General features: G+C 39.5%; 1 protein-coding gene across 2 annotated transcripts in view; it reads right to left on the reverse strand.

Moving 5' to 3' along the window:
• The window catches only part of Ptchd4 (patched domain containing 4), a 176906-nt gene extending 161805 nt beyond the window's left edge, over positions 1-15101 (reverse strand). The window contains exon 1 of one of the 2 annotated variants that reach the window (XM_028766780.1): positions 14649-15101. In XM_028766780.1, coding sequence (XP_028622613.1) covers positions 14649-15074 — 426 coding nt within the window. In that variant the 5' untranslated portion in view covers positions 15075-15101. Of the gene's footprint in view, positions 1-14474 lie in introns of both variants that reach the window. The other variant, XM_028766779.1, reaches the window with a different exon arrangement.
• Positions 15102-26115: the final 11014 nt, after the last annotated feature.

The raw sequence follows: 26115 nt of genomic DNA on the forward strand, positions 1-26115 counted from the left end.
TCGTTTGCAGGAAAACAGATCTCTCCAGAGACCCTTATGTCATGGGATGTAAGCCAAACTCACAAAGATAAGTATCACATGGTTTCTCTCATATGCAGAGTTTAGACAAAGAATAATACAAACAAAAACTATTTATTAACAATATGGAGATAGGAAAAGGGGGGATTGTAGAATGAGAGAGGGCAGTATGGGGGTGCATATCATCAAACAATAAAGCCCTTATTCTAGGAAAAGAAAATCATGGCTATGATCAGGGTCCTCCTCTCTACTGGAGAAAGAATAACTAGAAATACTTGTTTTAAATAAATATCCTTGTAGAGAGATACTTCCTAGTGAAACAATAATGGAGGACTTTTACATATATTTAAAAAGTTATGCTGCCAATGTTTCTTAAAGTAACCACAGCTACTTAACATTTTGAAAGCGTAGCCTAGAGAAAAAGATATGTATGTATGCATGCATGTATGTATGCATGTATGTATGTATGTATGTATATATGTATATAAAATTTCTGAGACATGTAATATGGATGTGGATCCAGGTTCATTAAGTGGTTTTGTCATTTTGTCAAAAATAAAGTACTTAGTATGAAAGTCTGTCATGGACAACAGCCTGCCGTGTACCCTACACTGCTTGGCTTTTCTATCGAAACATCCACTCACCCATTTATCAAGTGATTTAGAAGTTTCATTTAAAAATAATAAGAGAGTGAGGGTGTGATTTGTGAGTCCATTGGAAAGCTAATGGAAAGGCTTTGTCGTGACTCAAAGAAAGCACTTAGATTGTTATGGTTCCTATGTAGCTGAAGTACTTTAACTACTCATTACAGTTTAATGAACATACTTCTTCTTTAATTAGACATCCTGTTAATGCTGTTTTAAGATGGGTTGACTTGCAACCATGAGCCTCCTGGTGAAGCCTCCTGGTGAAGCCAGGGCACCTGCATGCATCAGCTACACATCTCAAACAGTACATGCATTGAGGAAAGAATTCTATGATTATTGTCACAGGTGAGGAGGGAAAAGAAAAGTTGTATAAACTGGTTGAAGATTTTCTGCTACATCCTATTTACCCAGCTCACTAATGCTTCTTATTCTCTTCCTTTGTCTGCTAAAGAGCTGGACAAAATGTCAGAATCTTTGTTAGATCTAAGTATCCCAATCTGATTGTCTGGTAGAATCATTTAAGTATGTGAGAATACCAGTTTTCGACTCCTTCTCCATAGATTCTGACTCAATGGACCTGGGGAGAGGCCATGGGCATCAGTCACAATAGAATGTCTGAAGTGTGTCTCTGGAGAATTACGGAGTTTCACCAAGGTAGTTAACATGAAGTCTTGGTTTGATAAGCCACAAGGTACTCTTAGAGGCTTAATCTTGGATATGGTCCTTAAAAATGTATAGCTTTTCAAGCTAGTTTATAAATAACAGGTCCTTCAAATTTCTGTCAAAGGTTTCTTCTGGGATAATGCTACCCTGGAGTCCATTGACCTATATTTATAATTCATGTTCACAAAAGTTAGACTTACAAAAGCAGCTTTCTAAGTCATATAAAAATGGTCTATATCTGAGGTTCCTAATAATGAGCCAGAATATTTTGCTTTCTTTTTTATGCTTGTTAAGGATGAAAAAAAAAAAACCCAACAACAAACAAACCCAGAAGTGTTCTACAGTGAGTAGTAGTACTGCCAGCTGAACTTTTGTGCAATCAATAAGACAATATTACACTTTAAAAACTATGGAAATAAATAGGATCAGACAGGCGTCTACTCTATGATAACAAGTCTATTTTATTGCTAAAACTCTAGTTTTAAAAATTGGTTTGGTGAATGGGATGGCGAATGGCTTTTCATCTGGTTCCCTTACATTCCTGTGATACTGTGTTTCAAGTTTACGTTAATAAAAATGCTGTTGTCTGCTACATATGTACTGGGGCCTCAGGCCAGCCAGTGATGCTCTTCTATTGGTGAATTGGGGGGATGGGACAAAGAACTCTGGGAGAGGGGACAGGGATGTAGATAAATAAAATAATTGATCAAAACTGTTAAAGCTGATGAAGAAAGTGCTAGGTGTTTAAAGTTAGACCGAAGGATGGGTATTAGTGAAGATTTTTTTTTTTCACAGAAGAATGGAAGGACAAAGATGTTGAGTAATGTATTCAAAGTTACACAATGTTAAAAATGGAACACAAGTTTGCTTGATTCTTTTCTTTTACTTCATTATTTTAGATACTACTCTGGGAGTGTGAGTATGGTGGTGCATGCCTATGGTTACTACAGCCATGGAAACAGGGGAATTAGAAGTTCAAGGCCATCCTCCATTCCACAGTGAGTTCAAGGTTGAGCTGGACTATAAGACTCCAATTCACACAAACAAGCAAACAAAAAACAAATTAGGTGAAGGATTCAATTTTTAATTGGCCTCTATTTTAGCCACTGAAGACAAAGGATTGGCTCAATAAAAGCGATTGCTGATTTAGACTACATTGCCAGATTACTAAAAATTCTAACAACTTTAAGGCCATCAGTCAAGGTACTGAGCCCAGGAAAAGTTAGGAAGTGATTATCACTTAACAGAGTAGCTATTGATTACTAAAATACTTTATCGGAGGCTTGCCTGATAGAAAAATAACATCAATGTAGAAGGCAAACTAGCTCTGAGAATATAAAATGTAAAGAACATTTAGAAAATGACACTGTGACAAGATATTTTTTAGAGAATGTGGTGTTTAGTTTCATAGCCTAGAAGAAATCCACTTCCTCAAAAACAATACTTAATAAAAAAAATGGTTGAAAAGAATGAAATGAAAACGTGTGTCAGGTTGCTAAGATTAGCTTTTTGTGCTACTCCCTGAGAGAGGGTGTACTATCTAGGAAAGGGGGTCATGAATCTAGTTCAGATGCTGACCTTCTCTCAGGCCCCCAGGGAGCTCTAGCAAGGTGTCTGTCCCCAAGGCTACTTCCTCTGTCCTTGTAACCCTGTTATGAGTCCTACAATCTCTGTCCTTGTGACCTGTTATGTAGTCTGTGCTTCATCTACCCAAGTCTGTGTGCTGCGAAGACCATTCTGTGCATTTACATAGTTTCTATACATTTATATACATTACCATTGTATGGGAAGGTGAGTCCTGATGGGAAATGACAAGATGGGTTTTTGCCATGAAATGAGTGTCACAGAGGACTATACACTGAATGTTAGAATAGTATTGACGAAGAATAATAAAGGCTATTATGCAGTTCCAGGGAGCACAAATCAGCCGTCAATGAGAATCCCCCTCTTAAAAACACATTTACATTTACTTCAGTGTATGAAATATTTCTTATATATGGAAGACTGTCTTTCAATAATACAGAGAAGCTACATATAGGAGCAAGATATGATTTCTAGCCTTAAGACTTTTATAGTCCTGAGGAAATGAAGACCCACTTTAAACGATATATGTACTTACTACTTCTGTTGTAAAGATGTTCAAAGCACGTATTGTCTTTGCTTTCGTAAAAAGTTTCATTGACAGAACGGGTACCCAGGCTCTAGTAGAAATGTAGGATTGTGGTCGCTAAATATTTCTAGCCTTCAGATTCTTTATATATACACCAATTATATATCTTCCACTAATCAATCTTTCTTCTAAATCGTTTTCATCTTTTCATAGTTAAAACATGTAATGAAAGATAGTTTGACTAAGTGGGGTGTTTGCTCACTGGAGTCTCTCAGAATTAGTAGAATAATAAATGTAATGGGTTTTCTGAGGCCAGACTATGTAAATGAGGTCACACTAAAAGTGACTTAAATTTCATTTGCTCACTTTCCCAACTTAATAGGACTCTGGTTCTTTCAGACTTTTAAATGTGCATTTTTGGAGATTTTTGGAATAACTTTCATTCATCTTCAGCTACACTTTCCTTTCTAGTTCCCTGGATGGTGATTACCCATAAAATTGGGGTGGCAAAACACAAAAACAAAATAAAAACACAAACAAAGGAAAGAAAAGAAAAAATTATAATCAGCTCTTCATCTGAACCAATGGGAAGGCACTCTCTTGTCTGTATGTGGAATGGCCTACTCTCTTGTAGTATAAAACAAAGCAGGACTGCTTCTGTTTTCTTAACGGGGGCTTTGTCCCTTTCTTGCAGAGGAAAGAGTTGGTTCTGGTAGCCCAGTATCCCAAATATGGTTCTATAAATTCAAACGACATGGTACTTACAATAAGTGCCTATTAAGTTTTTCTCTAAAATTTAATAAGTTTTCCTGCATTTTTATTTGGTAAATTTGGCAACTACATTTTATGTTATGTCCATGTATTTTTCTTTCCAGCCTCTCTGGAGTTGAAGCCACATCGACGGATAAGAGGGTATTTCTCTCTCTCTTTCTGGCACTCTTCCCAAATCTAAAACTCTGCTGTTTGTTCTTTGTGTATCTTGCATTCACTCATGAAGGTCATTTTCAATGTGCTTTAGGGTAGCAGCTCTCTTCAGACCTTACCCACAGCTGCAGGATGTTAGCTTGACCTGAATGAGCTTTTTCCTGTTTTATTACAACCTTCCCTGAGGGCTTACTCTGGGACCTTCCATTTGACTAGATCTTCCAGGCAAATTAATTTGTATAAAGAGGCTTCCTAACCCTGTTAGTTCACTAGGCACATACAGACTCGCTTTAAACCCATAATGCAAATCAGACAGAGATGAGAATTCCCAAAAGTATATAAAAGTGCCTTCTGCATCTAAATATCTTAGCAATGTTCCATGGTTTGGGGGAAGGGAGATGGCTAGGGACTTAGCATTTCAGAGATATATGTAATTTTGACACTGTGAAAGTAAGATAGTCCAAGCAAAAGAAACAGTTTGAGTGAAGTAAGTAAACCAGAAAGATTTGCTGGCTTTCCTTTCTTGCTGCCATATGATTCAATATGTTCTAACACTATAAGTGAGGTCGAAGGCATCACTACGGAGGGTTATCAGTAGGCATAGCCAGGAGATGGTAGTTTCTTTTAGACAAGACTCCCTTGTGTGCTGCTTAAGAGAAAATACACTTGCAAGAGGCATAGAACCATGTTGCACAGGCTAGTTTGTCTGAGGAGTCATTAACACGAAAGCTGAGACACAAGTACAGTAGTCAAAAGGCAATGAAGACCAAAGGTGGAGACCATGATGATAAAGAAGAAAAGAAGCTTGAGAAGGAGATATTGGCCCCCAACCTTGGTGATCTAGTATAGACTGTAGAGAAGATTGTTAAGGCCACAGTGCCCCGGACACTCCTACATGGATAGCTCGTTACCTCAGAAGACAAGGCTGATACAGAGTCCTTTTATGAGTTTTAAAAAATGTCCTGATACTTTTAGAGCTTGCCAAGCTCCAGTTCCAGTGGTTCATCAAAATCAGATCTGGACTTGTAGCAAGTTTCCAAGTGATGTTGATATAACTAGGCCAGGTGTGAGGAGGCAGACAGAAGAGTCAATCATAGACGGCTGGGTCCCTGAGTTCGGGTAAGTGGCAAAATGACAATACTACGATAAAAGTCACGGGTATGAATGAATATAGAGGAGAATACCAAAAGAAGACAGAAGGAAAAAGACCAGTCTGATCAGCAAAAATCAGATGAAAAACATATTGCAAAGTGAGCCGTTAGGGTGCAAAGAGCAATAATATTGCAGGAGACAGGGACTGACAAGAGTGGCTAAGGTTAGCTCTGTTGAGAATGTCATAAGAATAAAGCCCCAAGGTATTTTCAGACCTAGGTGTGCACGGTGTCCTAGGTATGACACTAGCCTTTCCTATCTTTCTTATTCTCAAGCAAAGGTCACGTTCAGAATAATGAGCTGTAGGCAGTTCCAGATCCACAAAGCAGAAGGCACAGGAGCTCTCTCATGCTTCCCTTCCTAGGGCAATAGTGAGGCCTACAGTCAGAGAGAGTGACCGGAAACTTCCAGAGAAGAAATCAAGAGGGCTGTTTCTTTGATAATTGCTTCTTAAGAAAGTCTTAGCAAACTCTTACCTGTCTTCAGGATAAGGATAGTGCTTGCTAAGAATTTACAGTGGACCCAGCATTCTCCACAGGGAGTACACTATGCCTTTTCTTCTCAGACTTGTGCTTCTTAGAAGAGAAACATTAGCATCTCTGTGAACTTGTTAAACATGCAATCTTAACTCACTCCAGAACTCTGAAGCAGAAGATTCATCTTTAACAATATCCCGAGGTGACAACTATACTTTCTGAAGCTCTCATAAGGTCACTCCCAACTCAGTTTATGTATTTAATACCAAGAGGCATAGGTTAGTATAAGGAAATTGAGTCATAATAGGCTAAAAAGGACCTCAAGGTATAATTTTTACAAAGGTAGAATTGGGACATATACCTAGAGAACTTGAGAAACCCATCTCAAGAAATTAAGAGTATGTCCACAAACCCATCTCAAGAAATTAAAAATATGTCTCTAACACCTTCTTAGCTGTTGCTCCATAACTTCCAGCCACGGAAGTGACTTTTGTTCAGTGCTTCTAAAGTACCATGATCTCCCAGTCAAGTGTTCATCTATACCATCTAAGCCTCCCCTTTGTGTAAACTCCCTCTTACACTTTGCAGCTCAGCTCAGAGCCATTTCTTCAGAAAGCAGTTTTTAACGCCACAGGACTTGATACCTACTCTTATAATGTCATGTATTTTTCACCCATGGTAATCTGTAATTATGAATTATATGTGTAATGTTGTCTCTCTCAGGCAGCCAGCACCACATGTGATTTACTTCCCGCTAAACTCACAGTGGGCAATACAGTGCTCTACACCAAGCAGACATAGTATTTATCTGAGTGGACATGTATTGGAATGGCTTTGGATTTTATTCACATGGTATAATACATATCTCACCCACATCAGTATGTTCAATACTGACTATCAGAATCAAGCAATATTATTCTCTAAGTCATTGAAAGATCCTGCTACTCAAAGGGTGGTTTAAAGCTTGATGCTAAATTCTGAACATCTCAGGATAACTACACCTGCCAAAAATATCCAGATCTTCATCAGGGGGATTCTGAGGCTTTGAGAATGCTTGAAACACATTTCTGGCTTTCCAGGACCCAAAACCTTATCTTAGAAGCTTCCTTTAGATGAACTCAGGATCCCTGGCCAGCACCAAAATCCATTTTCTCAAGTTCTGTGTATAAAATAGCATTCTGTATTTGTAGATGTACAGAACATCTTCCTGTGTGTTTTCTTATTCTTCCTTTTTATTTATATGCTTTAGATAATTTCTAGAATACTTAAATAGCTAATACAGTGTAAGTGCTACATAGTTAACCCACATTGTTTATTTTCGTTAAATAACGAAAATAAAAAGTCTGCGTGTGTGTAGTAGGGTTACACCCTAAGGTTCTCCATCCGTGCTTGGTTAAATCTACAACTTCTGATCTCAGAGAGCTCAGTCTACCTGTAGCTTTTGTGACAGCAGGGCAGGGGATCATAGGTGAGTCCTCTCACTTTACATGGAGCTCCTGACAGGAAACCTGGCTGTTCCAATGCATATCCTTTATCTAAGCACAGACTTTTTTTTTTTTTTTTTGAGTGATGCGGATTTGAGCATTACGAACCTTTCAAGGGCCTGGATTGTTCAGCACGTCAGAAAAAACTGGAGCCTTAATTTTGTTGAGAAACTCGTAATAATCCCATCTGAAAACTCACAGATTACCATACCCCATTAACGGCCATTCTGCTGTGATTTTATGTATCGTCTCTCTGAGATATTCTCGTTCCTACGGATGCTTCTCGTGTGTCGTGTTCTCTGATGCTGTTAATGTACGTAGAAGGCATGAGCTCAGCATCGAGATGCTGTGCAGTTTCTGCAAAAGAGCTTGCAAAACGCTCCTTTTAAAAAGGGTTACCTCTAACTTCAACGTTTTCATGGTTTGCTGAATGACTGTAATGAGCTCTACTCTTCACCGAGTGACTGGCCCAAGCGTACGCGGCGAAGGTGAGGGCTTTTCAAGATGGAACCGCTACCCAATAATGTGCCACCCGTTTCCTTGATGTTTGCCTCCACTAACCTATTTTCTGTTAATATTTTCGATCTGAAACAAACGTATGACAGTGAATTAAAAATATTGAGGCCCACCTTAGGACTAAGACTGGATCATCTCCAACTCCACAGAGTGTACACAGAGAAGAAACGGAAGTGTAATTCATGCCTTCTTTTGGCTGGCAGGGGTTAACCTAGGTGTTTTCCATTTTCAGATATCATCTTCAAAATGCTTATATTGAACACGCCCATAAATGTCTGAAAATTAACTAAAATAGTCCTGAACATATGCTGATCAATTCTAAAACAGAATTAAATGCAACGTGTCCTAATCATGATGCAATAGCCATTGGGTTAAAAATGCCAGATGTTACTCAAAGACATTTTAAAGACTAGCTGTAATCACAATTTTAAATTGAAATGATGAACGAAAAGTCATTATCATATGCCTTAAAGTAGCAGAAAAGGGAAGCGCATCTTTCCTAAGAGGATGGGAGGCATTAGTGTCTTCATACACATTTGTCACGTCACCCTGACTTCCAATCTCACCTCTATTACTAGACTTTGGTGTCCAGAAACCTCAAGGAACATCTCCTCAGACCAGCTGAGAGTAAGAAAATGAGGAGAAGGATGTAGGAGAACAACTGCTTTTAAGTATCTTCCTTTAAAAATACTGTATTAAGCAAGGTGACTCAGATGGACAGGAATCGTATTCCTCTCATACGTAGATTTTTACAAGAGGGTGAGAATAGGTTACAGACTATGAAACTAGACAGAATAGTGTGTGTGTATGTGTGTGTGTGTGTGTGTTATTGAGGGAGAGGGGAACTGCAGGCGTATGTGGCAGAGTAGGGAGGAGACTATTGGAGGTTTAAGAGCACAGGAGGATAAATGGGGTACAGGGAGCAAAGCATCCACATAAACAGACTTTTCTTGAAATACAGTAATGAAATCTAATACTTTCCAGGCTAATTAAACTTATTCTTATAAAAACACAGTGGATTAAAACCAGCAGCATAAAGAAGTACGGTAGAATCATAATTTAATTTGATTTAAAGTAGGTCTTTAGTGCAGGAAATGAGCAGGAGGTGGGCCCTAATACTGAGGAAGTTTGAGCATACTCTGCGTAGGCACAGATTAATGAACAAATAAATTTTTGGTACGGTAGCTAGGAGTCACATGCAGTAATTCTGTTAGGAACCCAGGGTCAGTGTTTTTCAATAGCATCATTCAGGTCTACTGTAAATACGTTGGAATAGCACATGCTATTCATAGGAAAGTTACTTGACACCAGTAAGAGAACTTTGCTGGCTGATTTAAACTGCTGCCATTTCTTGGCCTGGCTCGATCAATTTACCATACAAAAAATGCTGAAACCTAAATGGATGATGAAATCAGTCAGTCACTAACTTGTCTTAAAAGAATTAACACAAAAAAATAAATAAAGGATTAACACTGGAACCCAGACCTCTCCTGAATATTTCTTGGTTTAAAGTGCATTCAATTATCTTGTGCTCTCTTATCATTACTTCCCCCCATCCCTTAGTGTTAGCAAGCCAGGAAAGCCAATACTACCTTGACACATAAGACCTTGGGTCAAAACCTTGGGTCACTTTCAGGTTTCCCACTTTTAGCTGATCCTAGAGCCAAACTCTCTTTTGTTCCGCACTGAGGAAAAAGAATAACAAAGGCAAAGTCATGTGCCAGTGAGAAATTTGCTAAACTGGTAGCAGCTGCCATGTTAGGTAGATAGCAGGTGTTTATCCTGACTGGAGCTTCACCTTGCCATCTTTTTATGAGCCAGTCATTCCCAGTCTGCAAGGGATATGATACGAAAATGGCTCTGAAAATTGGCCTCTTCTCCTCCTGCTCCTCCTCCTCCTGCTCCTCCTCCTGCTCCTCCTTCTCTTGCTCCTTGTTCTCACACTTTTCTTCCTCCTTTTTCTTCTTCTTTTGTAAGAAAGGCTAATATTAATTGTTATAGTGTACAGTATGAGACACACACACACACACACACAGAGAGAGAGAGAGAGAGAGAGAGAGAGAGAGAGAGAGAGAGAGAGAGAGGTGGAGAACACCAATAGTGTGTTGTATTTAGGCTTTGGAGTCAGAAAGGCCTATGTTTAATTTTGACCCTGAATATAAACACTAGTTTGAAAGCTCAAGGAAATCATTGAAGCAATTTGGTCATTCCCTGTGAAATTGGAATGCAATTTATAAATTTATATAAATCAAATGACCCACTGTGAAGAGAACATCTGGAAACTTTTATCATACAAACACAATATTCAATATAGTTGCATTTTTCTCCTATTAAAAGGCCGAATTAGAAAGGCAAACTTAAATCAGAATATACAAAAATGGTGTGTGTGTGTGTGTGTGTGTGTGTGTTTGTGCGCGCGTGTATGAGAGAGAGATCTTAGAATGAATTAAGATGCTGACCATAGCTTTTCCAGTTGGCTCAAATTCCCCTTCCACCAAGATCAGAATGATATAATTAACTGTAACATCTTCCAAAAATGGATGATGTACTTAAGAAGCAGTGTATTCTATTAATGATCTATCTCCTATTTATAAACATGATATACTGATGTAATAGTGATTTTAAAATGTGTCCAGACGTATGGAAGTTAGTGTAATTTAATGGGAAGGATATGCTGCAGAGACATCTAACCTGTCTTACTTTCTAACTGTGGTGAAGTAGCTAGGATCTAGGACCACTTTATCTACTTTTTTTCTACACTATGTCTGCTTTTATTGTCAGGAATTTGGGCTACGTGAGAATTGCCACTTCCACGGGTAGACAGGTAAAATTATGATCTCTTGTCCAAAAAGGAGGGAAATATTATCTGTAACCATCCAAGGTACCCAAATGATAGTGGAAACATTTATTGTAATTTAGAACTGCCCAAACATTCAGATTCTGAGTATCCATTTCATTTTTAAAAAACAGAATGGTTTGAAAATATGCAAGAATTTTACTTAAAAGCTCAGTCTGGCCAAATTGTTCTACTTTACCTAATATAGCATATTAACTGTTGTATCTGCTCATATATACGTGTGTGTGTGTGTTAAAGATAAGAGTACTTCAATTATTGAGGTAAAAACACTTTAGAGACATCTGAAAAAATAGATAATATCTTCAAAATGAAAGCCTGCCGCAAGATTTATAGTAATTTTGTGACACTGAATGGATGCGTCAATTGTTTGGAAAAATAGCTGATAAGTATTTGCTGTCAATATTGTCTTTATAGATGTATCAACGTTGGGAGAAGAGAAAAGGATTGCACAAAAGAAATCATACATGACCCTTGTAATCTTTTGAGTCTTTGCCATAAAGATCAGTACAAAGTAAAGATTATAGAATTCATAATAAGAAGGCAGAGTGTGTTTCTGACTTTACAACTTTTTATGCATAGATTTTGAAAGCCTGGATCAATATGAGTACCTTTGTAGTATTCTGGGCCAAGTGGTGCTTTTCTCACATTGGGTACCTTTTATCTCCTAGGTGGGTTTTTTTCATTTTGGCCAATTTTATGTGACCCCAGTTTGTCTGGATCACGTCATCTGGACTACGATGTGCAACACATCTAAATCTTTCTGAGTTCAGGACTAGCCAGTTGTTTTAATACTTCGATCATCCTAACTGATGTCTTTACACACTTCTCTCTGTTGGTCAGTGCTTACTTATCCTCACTCGGTCTCCTAGGCCTCACATACTGCCCCTTTCAGGCTAAGCGATTGACAATCCCAATTCACACCTTTCAGTATTACTATTTATTTTGTTATTTCATTAAATTTGTGATTCTTCTCTGTTGGACTGTCCCAGCACAGGAGTTTTTCATATTGGACAGAGGTGGAGATACTGGTCAAACAGAGCAAAGTAAAGTGAATTATTAAAGAGCTAAGATCTGCGTACGAAATTTCCCCTCTCATCCTTAACAACAATACTGATCAAACCTTTGAGTACCAACATCATGGAGATAAACCCTGACAGATATTGTTAAGCGTGAACTAAAGTCATTTGAAAACAACACCAAACAAAAGAGAAGGTCGTTTCTCTCATTTTGTTCTCTGCTAGAAAGTTCTGTACCTGAGATCCCCGGAGTCTTTGTGGCAAAATTCTAGGTTTCCGTGACTTTTGAAATTGTATTTTATACTGCATGAGCACCTGTGAGATTATGTCTAGCTTTGAGAGGGTTTGTTGTTCTCAGAAATCCCAATATATTGTTGTTTTAATTTACCCCAATATAGCTTAAAGACCCTTCCCCCCCTACATACTGAGGCCACGATATTAGATTCGAGCCAGCACATTTAAGAAAAGACTCATAATAGAATGTTGATAAATAAGAATTCCAGTCCATATGTAACAGCTCTGTTCCTTCTATGGGTAACAGACTTATTCTATTACTCAGCAAACTTTGTAATGAATGACATCATTCCTCTATGGTTACTCATAGAGTCCTGCCTAACTGTCCACCAACCAACCAGTCAGAAGGTGTAGGCGGAAGATGCGTTAGAGACCAGCATGGTGTCAGTTCAAGCGTGCACTCAACAATTGCAGAGCCCCTGCTGGCAGGTTACCCTTATCTTGGTGAATGAAAAAAAAAAAAAAAAACGCTGACATCTACTACCTTGAAACTCACCGTAAGAACATTTATCTTGTATGTTGAGTCTTTCACGCCTAGAAGACTACACAGCACATCATACAGGCACAGCTAATAACTATTAGGTGAATCAATGCAACCTACCACAGAGATTTGTATTACGAATGTCAAGATGATATCGTCACACAAACAACATGTTCACAGTTGCTGATTGGATGATGCTTTTCAATTTAGAGAGTACTGCTGAACAAAAGTAATTGAGATCCAACTAACTATGCACGTTTCTGACCTGCAAACTTGACTCAATAGGGAAAACAAACTGAAGGGTGAGTATGACACAGCTGCAAATCTTTCCGTACTTGATTGACACTAGGAAGCACTGGGTTAGGACTACAGGGGAGAAAGACTACCTCTCCACCACATCCCTTCCTTAGCAAGCAGTAATGGTGATGGCAAAGGACTGGGAAAATGGAAAGCATGCTGCCCAACCACAGATACCCATCATGCTCCATCAGAACATACAAAGCAGGCAAGCCCCTCATCCAGTTTAAGCTAATGATTCATCTGTCTGCTTTCCCTAGACCTCAGAGGGTAGCTCAGTTGGGTACAGCTGAGACCAATGTCAGCAGCTGGATCCCTGCAAACAAAGTGCCAAGCTCAAAAGAGGCAAGGTTTTTCAACGGGTTCCAACTACTAAATTGTCACTTACATTGGGGAATGAGATGTGTCTCTTTAAAAGTCCTGAAGAAGTTATGTGGATTTTTATATATAGGTGACCTGTTAAATTAATAAATGTGCATTTTGATATTCTATGGTGGTCTTTCCTGTTCCATTATCTCCATAAAGGAGCACAGACAGCCCCTCACACATAGTTTTCTTCTTGAGAAACACCTGTCTTGAGAGTTCTTGGAGGCAGAGCTTCTGAGTACACACAGGGTCAAGCACACAAATGGTGCAGTGAGTCTTTTGGAAGTCACATTTGTCCCTGAGACTTCAGTCACCTGCAGACTGCATGCCTCATTGGCTGTACCATATCAGGCCTGACAGTGGAGAGTGAGTTTAGGAATCTCATGGAGTGACAGAGAGTCCAAACAGCAAACTCCATGTAATGTTGAAATGCCTTGTTCTTTCTGCTGATTGTGGACTTTTCCCTTCCTTTTGGTTACTTGGCAGCTATAATCAATCTTCTCTGGGTTTGGGATATTTTATGGGAAAGGAAGGGCATACTAAGTAAACCTACGTTATCCACTAAATATGTATCCCTATTCAGAGTCATAGAAAACCCCCACTACCTTTGCTATGCAAACACACACACACACACACACACACACACACACACACACACAGAGTTCCTGGAATCCCTGACACAATCATAACCCACAGACATAACCACAGGGCAGCAAAATTCCATGACCATCCCAGTCAAAAATCAAGCCAGGCTGAAGATGCAAAAAAGGTGGAGATGATACCAGGTGGATGTGTAATCAGTAATAAGAAATACATCGAGCCCCATTATGAAAAGAAATCCCCCAGTTGCTCAGGACCCCCCTCCCCCTTCCATCCACTGATTTATTAACCCTGAACAAAGATGTAACTGCAGGGTCTCAGAAACTTTTTTTTTCTTTTTCTTTCGTTTTTGGCATTTGATTTGGCTTTGAATTTCTTCTTCTCTAGTTATACCATTCATTGCCCATTTTCTTTGCTCGGTTGCCCATCATTTCCGTTCCACCCCTCCAGAAATGAAAGAAGCCTTAGCTTCTGAGCCTTAAGGATGAGACCTCTGCATTTTCTTTGCTTGTTTAGGGCAAGAAATGAAGTGCCGCCTCTTTTAAGTGGCTGAAGCATGCAGGAGGAGCATACCTTTAATTTAGTGTTGGGATACCTTACTTGCACCCTGGCTGTAGTCTTATTGGAGACGGCAGCCTGCCTGAGATCCTCTAGCACTGAAATAATATCATCCAGCACGCATTTCTTATCCTGATTTCTCAACACACACAGATGGGAAAAAGTATAATTATAGCCCTTGTGGTTCACCTTCATTTCCATCACGGCTCGGTGGGTCTGCAGGATCCCCTCAGCCTGGAGCAAAATATTGTCCCCGGGTGGGGAGAGGAGGATCACCCTGCCATACCTCCCAGGGGTGTGTAAGTCCGAATAGAGCTGGCTTTTGGACTGGTCCAGGGGGAATAGGCTGCTGGCTAGGCTGCGCTCGATCTTGGCTAGGCTGTGGCTGGGAGCAACCAGGCGCTCCAGGTCGCCCTCGGTCTGGAAGCGGTTGAGCGCGCTGAGGCCGAAGGTGATGGTCAGGACTGCCGGCACGGTGAGGAAAAAGACCGGGTGCCGGCTCACGCATAAGCCCAGCCTGTGGCAGAATGACTGGAGCCCTCTGCGAAGCACCTGCCGCAGCATCCTCCACCAGATCCAGCTCGCAGGCGCTCCCGGCCGTCTTAAAAAGCACATGTGACATGTGTAAGCGCTGGGGTTACCCCTCTCTCCCCCATCCCATTCCCTCCAGGGATCAACCCCCCCTCCACCACCCGCCTCTGCCGCCGCCTCCTCCCCGCCCCCTCCCCGCGCACACCCCGCAACCGCTCCGCCCGGTCTTCCCCCGGCCCCACCTCCATGCGCTCTTACTACTCTTTCAAACACTGCAGCAAGTTGCAGTAAGGCCGGCAAGTCTCGGGAGCGCGCGTGGGGCCCGGACGGCGGGCGCTGCGGGGAGTGGCGCCCCCCCCTACTCGGTGTCCCTGGCCTCCCCGCGCCCTGGCTGGCCGCGCGCGCTGCCTCTCACCGCATGAGCCGCGTCCCCTCGCTCTAGCCCTTCTTCATGTCGCTGCTGCAGTCCCCCGGCCTCCCTCGCAGGAGGTAGCGGTTCTGTGCGGAGCGTCCCACAGATGTGGATTTCCTCTCGGTCTCGATGGGGTTCGGTGTCTTACTGGGACCATGTGCCTCGCGGTGTTGTAAGAAGCAGACATGTGCCCCGTGGCGCGGAGAGAGGGCGGGAGTAGAAGAAGGGGGGTGGTGGTGGTGGCAGCGAAGCTTTTCTCTATTTAAGATGCTGACAGTTATTTTTAGAGTTTTGTTTTCCTTGTCCTCCGGGCTGTAATGAATGGGAGACGTAAAGGGTGAAGGCGCTGCTGGCCCATTGGAGCAGGGGCCAGCAGAACCTAGGAGGGAGTGGCTCCACGCCTCCTCCAGGGGGCAGATTTCAAGCTCCTCTTAATGCCCCGTGCCCTCGAATTCTGTCTTTTGGCCAAAGAAAAGGGAGCAGAGAGGATGATGCTGCATTTTTAACATTCCACAAAGCATGCAAGGGCTTTCCTTGCAACACTTTCCAGGCTGCCTGGCCACACACTGGTCCCTTGCCAGAGACCCCCAACCTATGCTGGTGCTTGGGGCTCTCCAGATCCCTCCCTTTTTTGCTCTGGAGGTTGGGAAGGAAACATTTGTAGTGTGTAGTGTGTGTGTGTGTGTGTGTGTGTGTGTGTGTGCATGTGTGTGTGTGAGTGAGTGTGGCTTCTTCCTAAGTGTTACACACATGTTCTCTGAGGATTCAGGACCTAATTCTGGCATTTGCCTCCTCTCTTTATCTCCCCCCTCCCCACACACCCATTACCCCACCCCCTGTCCGCTTACTTATCACAGACACTTCAGGACATATAGCTTAGGCTAATTTTCTTCTGTCAGGAGAATTTCAGAAGCAAAAGTTTCAGACACAGTGGACAATTTCTCCCAAAGAAAGGGAGCTAGGTGGGTAGGGGTCAACATACTGCAGATCTTACAGAAAACAATTCAGTGTCCATCATAGAGAAAGCAAGCTCTCCCATGCCCCAAAATGTGCAGGCCAGGAACTTCCATCAGCCGACTAGATCAATTTCAAACATGCGTGTGTAGTTTTAAATCTGCTGGGTATTCATAAGTTCCTGAGTGGGAAAAACACAAAACACAACAAACAAAAAGAAGACGAAGAAATACTGAGAACAAATTGTGCGATTTGATTGTGAACTGATTTTCCCAGTTCAGAATGACTTCCATAAAGAAGACAGAGTCTCAATGGATGCTTTGTGCTCGCTTTCTTAGTAACAACCAGGGACCCATTTTCCATTAGATGCTTAGAGGGGCGCACATCCCAGCACACAAACAACTAACAGGCTCATCTTCTAAGGAGATACTTTATTTATTCATTTGTTTTTCTTAATTAGAAGTGATCCCTTAGCTAAGGCAGCAAATTAAAAAACAAACAAACAAACAAACAAAAACAAACAAAACGAAAAAGCAGCCTAGTTTAGGAGTAAAGATACCATTCATGGACCAGAATCTATAGGACTGTGTAAATAAGATTACATAAAGATTCCAGTTTTATAAAACTAAAAACAATCTTGATGGCTCTGTAGGAAAATAGCTTCTGAAATATCCTTGGTGGTTCACTGGCCAGCTTAAGCTACAACCTTCTTCACATCAAAGACCTTTCTAATTTTCTAAGAAGGTCATTCGACTGTTAGACAGCCACCTGTGTTCAGCTGAACTCAATGTGTTTACCACACTCTTTCTCCTTCAGAGGGAAGCCTTTTTTGTTTTCAACTATCAGATTACAATACCATTTATAATGTGTTCCATTGGTGTCCCAGGACCTAAAACTTTCAGCTTTGTATCAGGGCTGTATGAGATGGCTCAGGGGTTAAGAGCATTTGTCATTGCAGAAGCCTGGGTTCAGTTTCCAGCACCTACCATGTGGCTCACAATCATCCTTAATTCTGGTTCCGTGGACGCTATTATCCTCTTCTGACCTCCAAGTCACCAGGTATGCACACAATGCACACGCGTGTCTATACACACATGCATATTCACTCATATGCACATCTTAAATAATATGTATTAAAATAACAATTTTCTTCGCTATCTTTATTATATTAAATATACTTGGTCATATTCTTTGTATGAAATACAACGGTAAGATTTGGGAATGGGCGCTGCTGAATAAGTTCCCTATTTCATTTTGTAAACAGGAGAGGAGGGAGATAGGGGACTTCCAGGTGACACTGAGAGTCATTACTGAAGCTGGGAACCTGGGTATTTTCTGTTTGGTGAATCATGTTTGTCCTGTTTCCAACAGTAGACATCCAGGCCACTTCTCACAATACACAAGGATGTCATAATTATTTCTCCCCAGCTTTCTCTTTGCACTTGCTTAATTTCCTTGCCTAATAGATTCATCATAATTAGGTTGGAAAAGATTACAGTATATAATTGACTAAAACTATAAAGTATAAAGACTTGCTAAAATGAGTGACTTATAGATACACATCATGTAGAATTATAATTCATGGAAATACATTTTGCCACTGTTAAGTGAAAATTATATACCCTATGAAGTCAAACGGACTTTGATTCGTTATTAATTGAATAGACACATATATAGATTTCTTCAGCTTCTAACTCATGCTCCTTTTCCGTCCCAGGATCCCATCTGCAAATCCACATTGTGTTTAGTGTTCCCATTGGCCTCTTCTAGTTGTGACAGAGTCTCGGAGAGTCCTTGCTTTTGATTGATCTCCTGGGAAGTTTTGAGGAGAATTCATGGGGTCCTTTTAGAATTTTCCCCTAATTGAAATTACAGGGTATTTTTCTCAGGAAGAGACAGAGCTTAATGAAGGAAGAACACAGTGGTAAAATGCCGGTTTTGTATCACATCAAGGGTGTGCTCTATCAGTGTGACTCTTAATGTGAACGCAACTGCTTGCCTGAAGCCATGTCTATCAGCTTTCTTTGTTGTGAAACCGCCATATTCCATAGTAGATTTTTAAGAGGGAAATTCCTACATGCATCTACACTAGAGGGCTGGAGACTTACCTCTGCCTCCTTCTGCCTTGAAGTTGGGTCTGCAAATCCTTTGAAATTCTTCTGTGAAGGATACTGGTCTATTTTAAATTATTATTTTATTTACCTCGATATAAACCTATAGATATTTCTTTATACTTTGGATTGTAATTATAGACAGTTTGATGGTTTGAATTATCCCGAGTTTAGCTCTTGACCACATTTTCAGTTGCCCCTTTGACTCCTGTATCCGTTTGACATATTCTATACTTATGGGATGTCCTTTTTCTCTCTTTCAGAAAAGCATTCATTACTTTATAATTCTACAAGATGTTCCAATCCCATCTTTGGTCTTTCATGACTGGTCCTAAAGTTAGCTGTCTTTTCTAGAGGTCTTGAATGTTTTTGTTCTGCTTACATTCTTTTAAGAATCATATCAGAAACACAGGTTTGGCTGCTTGCTTTCTGATTATCATTCTCTTTAGCATCTCTCAGTAGACAAAGATGGATATAGGTATATACACATCCTACACATATGTACTTTGTTATTATGATAAGTTAATAGTTTATATTAACACAAAAGGATTTACATTGAAGGGTCCTGTTATAATATGGTGCCAAACAGATCACTGTAGTCCATCTTTCTTGCTAATTTGTAAGCTGAATTCCACAGTAAAAACCCTGGCTTTTAAGGTGATTTTCAAACTGGTTTTTAAAAAAAATATGATAAGATATATCAATTCTTATTAGGAAAAATGTTTACAACAAGAAGAAAGAGCCTAGTTTTCCCTACTTTTGATACTTTTGAGAACCTAACATTAAAAACTACCAGAGATTTATTAGAAAGACAAATTGTGTGCTAGGAAGGAAGAATGTCACAAGTTATCAACCTATACAAAGTTAATCTTCACCAAAACATCAGTGGATGTCAGTCACCTGTTAATTCTTACAAGCATGTTTTAAAAATAAATCTTAGTAGAAAGCTAAAAGCAATTGTATTTAGGGGCATATTAGTAACAACACAATAATCAATAATGTTTAATTCACATAGCTTTCAGTTTTTAATGTGTTGGTCAATATCAGTTCTCAAGATTTGAGGCTAAATTAGAATCTATGTGATGGTTCCTTTGTGGAAAGGACACCTGGGGACACAGAATGTTTCCCGAACTCACTTCCTGGTTGTTATAGGTGAGGCACTTGATTCTCAGATTCTCACTTTTCCTTATTTGTAAACCGGAATCCCATTAACCCACTTACTCAGGGTGAACACTCACCAGAATGCTGCAGATCTGCTGAGCTAATCCTGTAACAGTAGCAATTATAAGAAACCTCCAAATCTCATCAGTTACAAAGCAGAATTTTACATGGTGATGGAAGTTAACATTTACTGTGGATATTTTTGGTTGGCTGTGTGCTTCTATGTTCATTTACTTTCAACTAGTGATGTTCAAGGTCATTTCCTAGCCAAGCAGATGAAAGGGACACAAGCCTGGAGGAGCACATCAGGGAGGTGTAATGGCTTGCTAGAGTGGCAAGTATCTCTTTTGGTACATTGCTCAGATTAGCACCTAATATCCTTTGGGAGAGTGATACAGTGTAGCTATGGGTCTCAAAACAGGTAATGAGTACAAGGGCCAGGTTGCAAAATCTCTTAACATCTTTCTATATTCTCTTGAATTGTCCACCCAAACTCCCCAATGTGTACTTAGACTAGCATTTGAAGTCCTTCTGTCATTTCTTCCAGGACTTGTTTAACCTGCACCCGGTTGGCCACGAGTTTCATGAAACTCTAGTCTTCAGTGGTGGTTTCAAGGAATGTTTGTTCCTAAGATTATCAGCATCTATTGTTTGGGTTTGTTATATCCCAGAGATCTACACTACACACACACACACACACACACTCACTCTCACACACACACATTTCAGATTTCTCCAGCTGTTGCTAGCTCAATTAATAAAGATATTTCTTATCTCACATACACAAGGAGAAAGTAAAAGAATGGCAGTGACAGAATTAGTTACTTCAGAAATTCAAAGGCATTGTTAGGAATCTAGATCCTCTTGCTCATTCTGGGTTGGCATTTTGAGCTGGTGTTTGCTTACCAGCAAGATGTGCAGATAAAACAAGATTCAGAGGTAGGAGAAACTGTTTCAGCCTGTATGGCTCTTCACAAAGTAAAGACGCTTTTCTCAGAAGACTCCCAGTGGACTTGCTCGCAATCCTTATTTCCCATGCCGATGTCTAAATGAATCACTGGTAAGAGAAATGATGGCACTGTAATTGGCTTAGGCCAACCTGGACTCTTACAGGGCTGGGAATGGGGCCAGCTCGATCCCTGAGCTAGCTGTCACTTGTGAAGTTCATCTTGGGTGTGTTTTGCTTTAGATCAACATTTCTCTAGGAAGAAGCATGGTATGATGTGAATGTTTGGATATCTTGCATCTAACAGTAACCTCTGAACAGATTTTTTTCTGCACAAAGCATATTTGTTTTAGGGGATCTTGCTTTCTGAGTTTAATAAAAAAGGAAGAATTGATTTGCTTTAATTTCCTTTTTGTCATCGTTGCAAAGTTTTATAATAGGATAAAGTCTGTTTATTTAAATGATATAAAATGGTATAGATGGTATAAAACATTATTTTCTTGGAAAAATGTGAGATGGAACTTACTGATATAAGGAGTCTCTACAGATATCTTGTCTTTATCAACATTTGAGTAGGATTTGGAGCTGGGGAGAAGGCTCAGTGGGTAAGAGCATTAGCTATAGACCTGAGTTCAAATGCAAATCACTCACACAAAATGTGAATATGGCTACAAATGTCTGTCATTCCAGAGTTGGGGCCTCTGAAAACAGGCAGATCCTGGGAGCTCATGTATACACTTAACACCTAAACTAGTGTAAACATGTGTAAACTAAACACCTAAAATCGTGGCTCTCATAGCAACTGTTCAACTAGACATTTTAAAAGCAGGGAAAAATCAAGCTGACTCTTGAATTATGAGCGTAAATATTTTCACAGAACTATATCTGTATGTGTGTGTGTGGGCGTGTGTGCATTTGCCGTCTAGAAGTCAATGCTGAATGCCTTCTTTAGCTGGTCCCATTACCCTAAGTTTTTGAGTCATGATCTCCCACTGAACCTGAGTGGGATAGGATGAATGAGCCGTGAGCTTCTGGGATCTGGCTATTTCTTTCTCCCCAGTGATGGGATTGGAGATACAAGCTACCACCTCTCTCTCTCTCTCTCTCTCTCTCTCTCTCTCTCTCTCTCTCTCAATCTCAATCTCAATCTCTTTCTCTCTCTCAATCTCTTTCTCTCTCTCACACAATCTCTCTCTCTCTCTCAATCAATCTCTCTCTCTCACACAATCTCTCTCTCTCTCTCTCTCTCTCTCTCTCTCTCTCTCTCTCTCTCGTAGGTAACTGGCATTTAGACTTAGGGTACCACAAATCCCCCAACCAGCTCTTCCTATAATGACTCATCTTTTTGTCCCTTGAACTATTATTTTCTAAAGGTAGAAAGCGAATAATGTTCTGGAAAAGATACCAGTCAGTCATCAAATTGTAGTTTTATCTTAATGATCACCATCTAGACCTGCTTTGCCACTGTATCACTTTGGCCCAACCATCCCATGTGAGTAAACTCCAGCTTTATATCTATAAGCTAGGGTAAAGCAATGGGCTTGAGTTAGATGCTTGTAAAGTTTCCTCTGGCTTTGACTTTATGACACTTTGGAGTTTGAGTTCTTGCACTAATTTCTTAATTTCCCAGATGTTAACAAATTGTAACTGTTGATTCCTGCTTGAATCTCAGCCTACCTTTCCTTACTGGTGACTTGTGCATTTGTATGATAGCAAGTGACCGAGAGCAACCCAGATTGCAAGAACATAAACTTTGACATTGCTCTGCAAATTGATAAAGGCTGAAAAAATTCCTGAAATATAGTTGCAGAAGAATTGCTAGGCTGAAGATCAAATTCTTCATGACAAATTACATTACATTGTGGAGTCTTCCTGGATCAACTCACAAAGGTTCCATGCTACTACCTCTACAATAGGTTTTCAACTACTTAAATAGGTAGCTTTTAAGTCAGGAAGGAGGTGGTCCCATATTAAAATGTATCTTGGACTTATTTTTATTTTAGATTCTTAAATCCTAATGAAATACAAGTCATTCAGTTTTAGACACAAAATAATTTATTTTCAACATTTGTCTTCCTTCCTCTCCTTTCTAATTTTATTTAAATTACTCTATAATATATTTTATTTTTTCCTGGATGAACTCATGGGTACATTTTTGACATATTGTCAACAAAATTATACATATGTTTTCATCAAGTTGAACTGATATTTAGATAAAGTTATTCTGTGTGACAAATTAAGCTATCAGTGGTGCTCACCATGTCCAGAGAGATGTTTGCTCCTTTAAGATGAGTTTCTCATGAATCTCCATGTGCTATTTTCATGCTGAAAAATATTTTTCAACTGATGAGGCTGCTTTCCGTTTGAAATTTGAAAACAAAATTAGCAAAGCTGTTGCTTGAACTGAAGTAGGCATCTGACTACAGTTCAAGAGACATTCTCTGTTAGACTTAGTGCTTTGTAGCAAAATTCCATATTATTACCTTATGAAATATCAACATCCATGTTCATATCACTGTAAAGAGACAGGCCATAGGAAAACACTGGTTATAAATGCCCTCATTCAGAAGGAAAGAAAGAGAGGAAGAAACACTGAAAGGGGGACTTGAGGAGAGGAGGTGGCATAGACAGACAGCTCTAATCCAGTGAGGAAGAACATTTGAACACTGATATTATTGAAATAAAAGTATGGAATTATTATGAAAACAGCTCAGATTTTTGTCACCATTTTTATTATTTATTTTATTCCCGACAACTAATTTGTTATTACTTACACCTGTGTGGAGTGTTCTTTCATTTCAACCCTGTTTATGCATGGAATATCATTGCCCCTAAAACTTGTGACTGTTTTCTGAATCCCTTTCTATTTGATACTACTACATATTGTTAAAAGGATGAAATTCACTGTTAATGATGAAAGAAATCGTTTTAGGTTCAGATTTTAAAAATTATATATGCAAAAATATCTTCATATATATGCATATATAATTATGTAATTTCTCTCTCCCCTTTCACCTTTAAAGTCCTCTACAATGGTTTTTAATTTAATTAATCAGAAATAATTTGTGTATGTATGTAGTATGTGTGTTCATGTGTGTGTGTGTTCCTGTTTGCTATCCACTATGTATGTGCAGTAACCTGTGATAGCCAGAAGAGGGCATCAGATTCTCTAGAGCTGTAGCTACAGGTGATTATGAGCTGCCCTATATGGGTTCTGGAAGTCAAACTTGAGTCTTCAGGAAACAAGAAAAATACTATTAAATACAGCCATCTCTCCACTGTCCACACTGTGATTTTAACCCTGCCTCTTCTGATGATTTTGTCCCTTTAGAACACAGAAAGAGAAGAAATGGAAGACATAAATTCCTGGTTCAAGCAAACCTGTACAAAATCTGTTGCTTTGCTTCAAATAGAGTTTTCTTACTGGAGAAAACAGATTTCTTCAGAAATAGTGTAAATTAAATGAGTTTAGACAACACACAAACTCAGACCAAGTTTGACATCCAAACATTTGGCCTTCAGCTTGTCAATCAAACAGAGGAATTCTATGTTGGCCTTTGGATGAGAGCTACCCTTTCAGTTAGGGAAAGCAATGCAAGCAACATCAACTCATATTCAAGTGGAAACACTTTTTAAAAAGAACTTCACATAACTGTTCTTACATAAGTATACAAACCTTCTCCAGAAAATACATAGACTAAGAATGGATATTTAGTTATCTTGTTGACATGGGTAAAATCAATACTCACATACAAAAATTGTGATGGAATTTCTTTCTGTCAAAATCATCTTTGGGAAAGGAACTGTCCTTTGCTGAACTGACTTAAAATTTGTTGCAGTCTTTATTGTACTAAAGTAGTTTCTGCCTACTTTCCACATAAGACAGGAAAAAAGAAGAAATTATACTTTATCAAACACATCTGTATTCTATATTGTAAAAAGAAATCTGCAACACACCTACACATATATGTTATTGACTCCTCATCCCACATGTTAATAGTTCACTTCTGAGTTAATTACCACCCAACACAGATGTCCTTGAAGGGGTACAAGGTTGACACTAGCTGAAAGTAAATAGACTCAAGGGATCAAGAAGTGGATGCCTACACATCACTGAACAATGGATTAGTGCAAAGGAGTTAGTGAGAGAGACACAGAATCCCCACTCTCAGAAATACGGTGAACCACCTGACCAGAAAAGCAGGACTAAGCTCCATCGTGGTTGGCTGCCTTTCTTTCCTCTGTCATCTCTTTATATAATTATCTGGCTGCAGATGAGATGGAAGATAGTTTTTAAGGCATTAGCTTGCCATCTTCTCTTCTTAGATTGCTCTTTCTCTAAGTGTTGAGTGACACGTAAAGATTCAGTTCCTGCCTCTGCTCATAGCCTTTGTGATGATAGGCAGTAAGGACCTAAGTAACACATTGTGTTGGGCTTAATGAAGCCAATGTCTATTCAACATAAATCTTCAGTTCTAGGTTAAATATCAGATAATAGTACTATACAATAACATAATAGCTACATAATTCATTCAGTATCCTCAAAGAACATATATCTAGACAAATATAAGAAAGATGACAGAAGTACAGATGTCCTTTAACTTTGAATATTTAGTCTATGTGCCCCATGATATAGTCTCTGTTCCAGTTCACAACTGTGTTCTCACTCTCCTTGCAGTTCCCTCCTCCTTCACCACCAGCTGCAGTCCTTGTGGTGATAATGACTTATCTTGGGCTTAGTGCTTATTGTATCTATGTATTTCCAGGAACTGGCTCCTTTCTTGGTAATTTTTGGAATCCAAACAAAGTTCATTATAGCTAGCATGTAAATTCAAGGGAATGATTAACAAAAGAAGATTCTGAAGTGATGAGCGGGCACAAGACTATGAAGAGGTTGGAGGCCAAGTTCATCCAGCACAGTTCTCAAAGAGTTATTGAACAATTGTAAGTTTCCTCAGCAAATGAAAAGCTTGCTACTTCTGAGGAATGCACATTGTCAAGGTAAGGTAACATTGCAGAATTTAGGCTTCCTTTGTGTGTGAAGACTGCTTCACATTTCTGAACAATGTTTCTGGAGCTCTATTAATAGATTTGCTGTTTTTGTATCATTACTTTTTATTGTTTCTTTACTGTCCCCACAGAATGCAATCTATTTTTTAAAACCAGCTTTAATTATATTTTTTGTCTCAATATGATATTTATGCATGGTGAAATCATCAAGTACACAACCAATAATGCTATAAATAGTTATCACTTACTTTTTTTTGGTAATTTTATGCTGAATGGATTTCCTTCACTCATTCAACTATGCCCTTATTATATATTTGGCTTAGTTTTGCATTTCTGCTGCGGTGCAGAATAGACAAACACTATTACTAAATGTAAGCGTACACACAGATTCCTTGAAGAACAACAAAAAAAGCAATGTATTCTTGGGCATATTTTCAGATTTTGATTGTTTTTGCTTTTCAGCTTTTGAAATACATAGTTAAGTGTCCTACCTAGAATATCTACATGAAGATCTTTTTCTTGTAAAGTGGA

Source organism: Grammomys surdaster, unplaced genomic scaffold (genome assembly GCF_004785775.1).
Source record: "Grammomys surdaster isolate TR1022 unplaced genomic scaffold, NIH_TR_1.0 169, whole genome shotgun sequence".
In the NCBI taxonomy this organism is placed as follows: Eukaryota; Metazoa; Chordata; class Mammalia; order Rodentia; family Muridae; genus Grammomys; species Grammomys surdaster.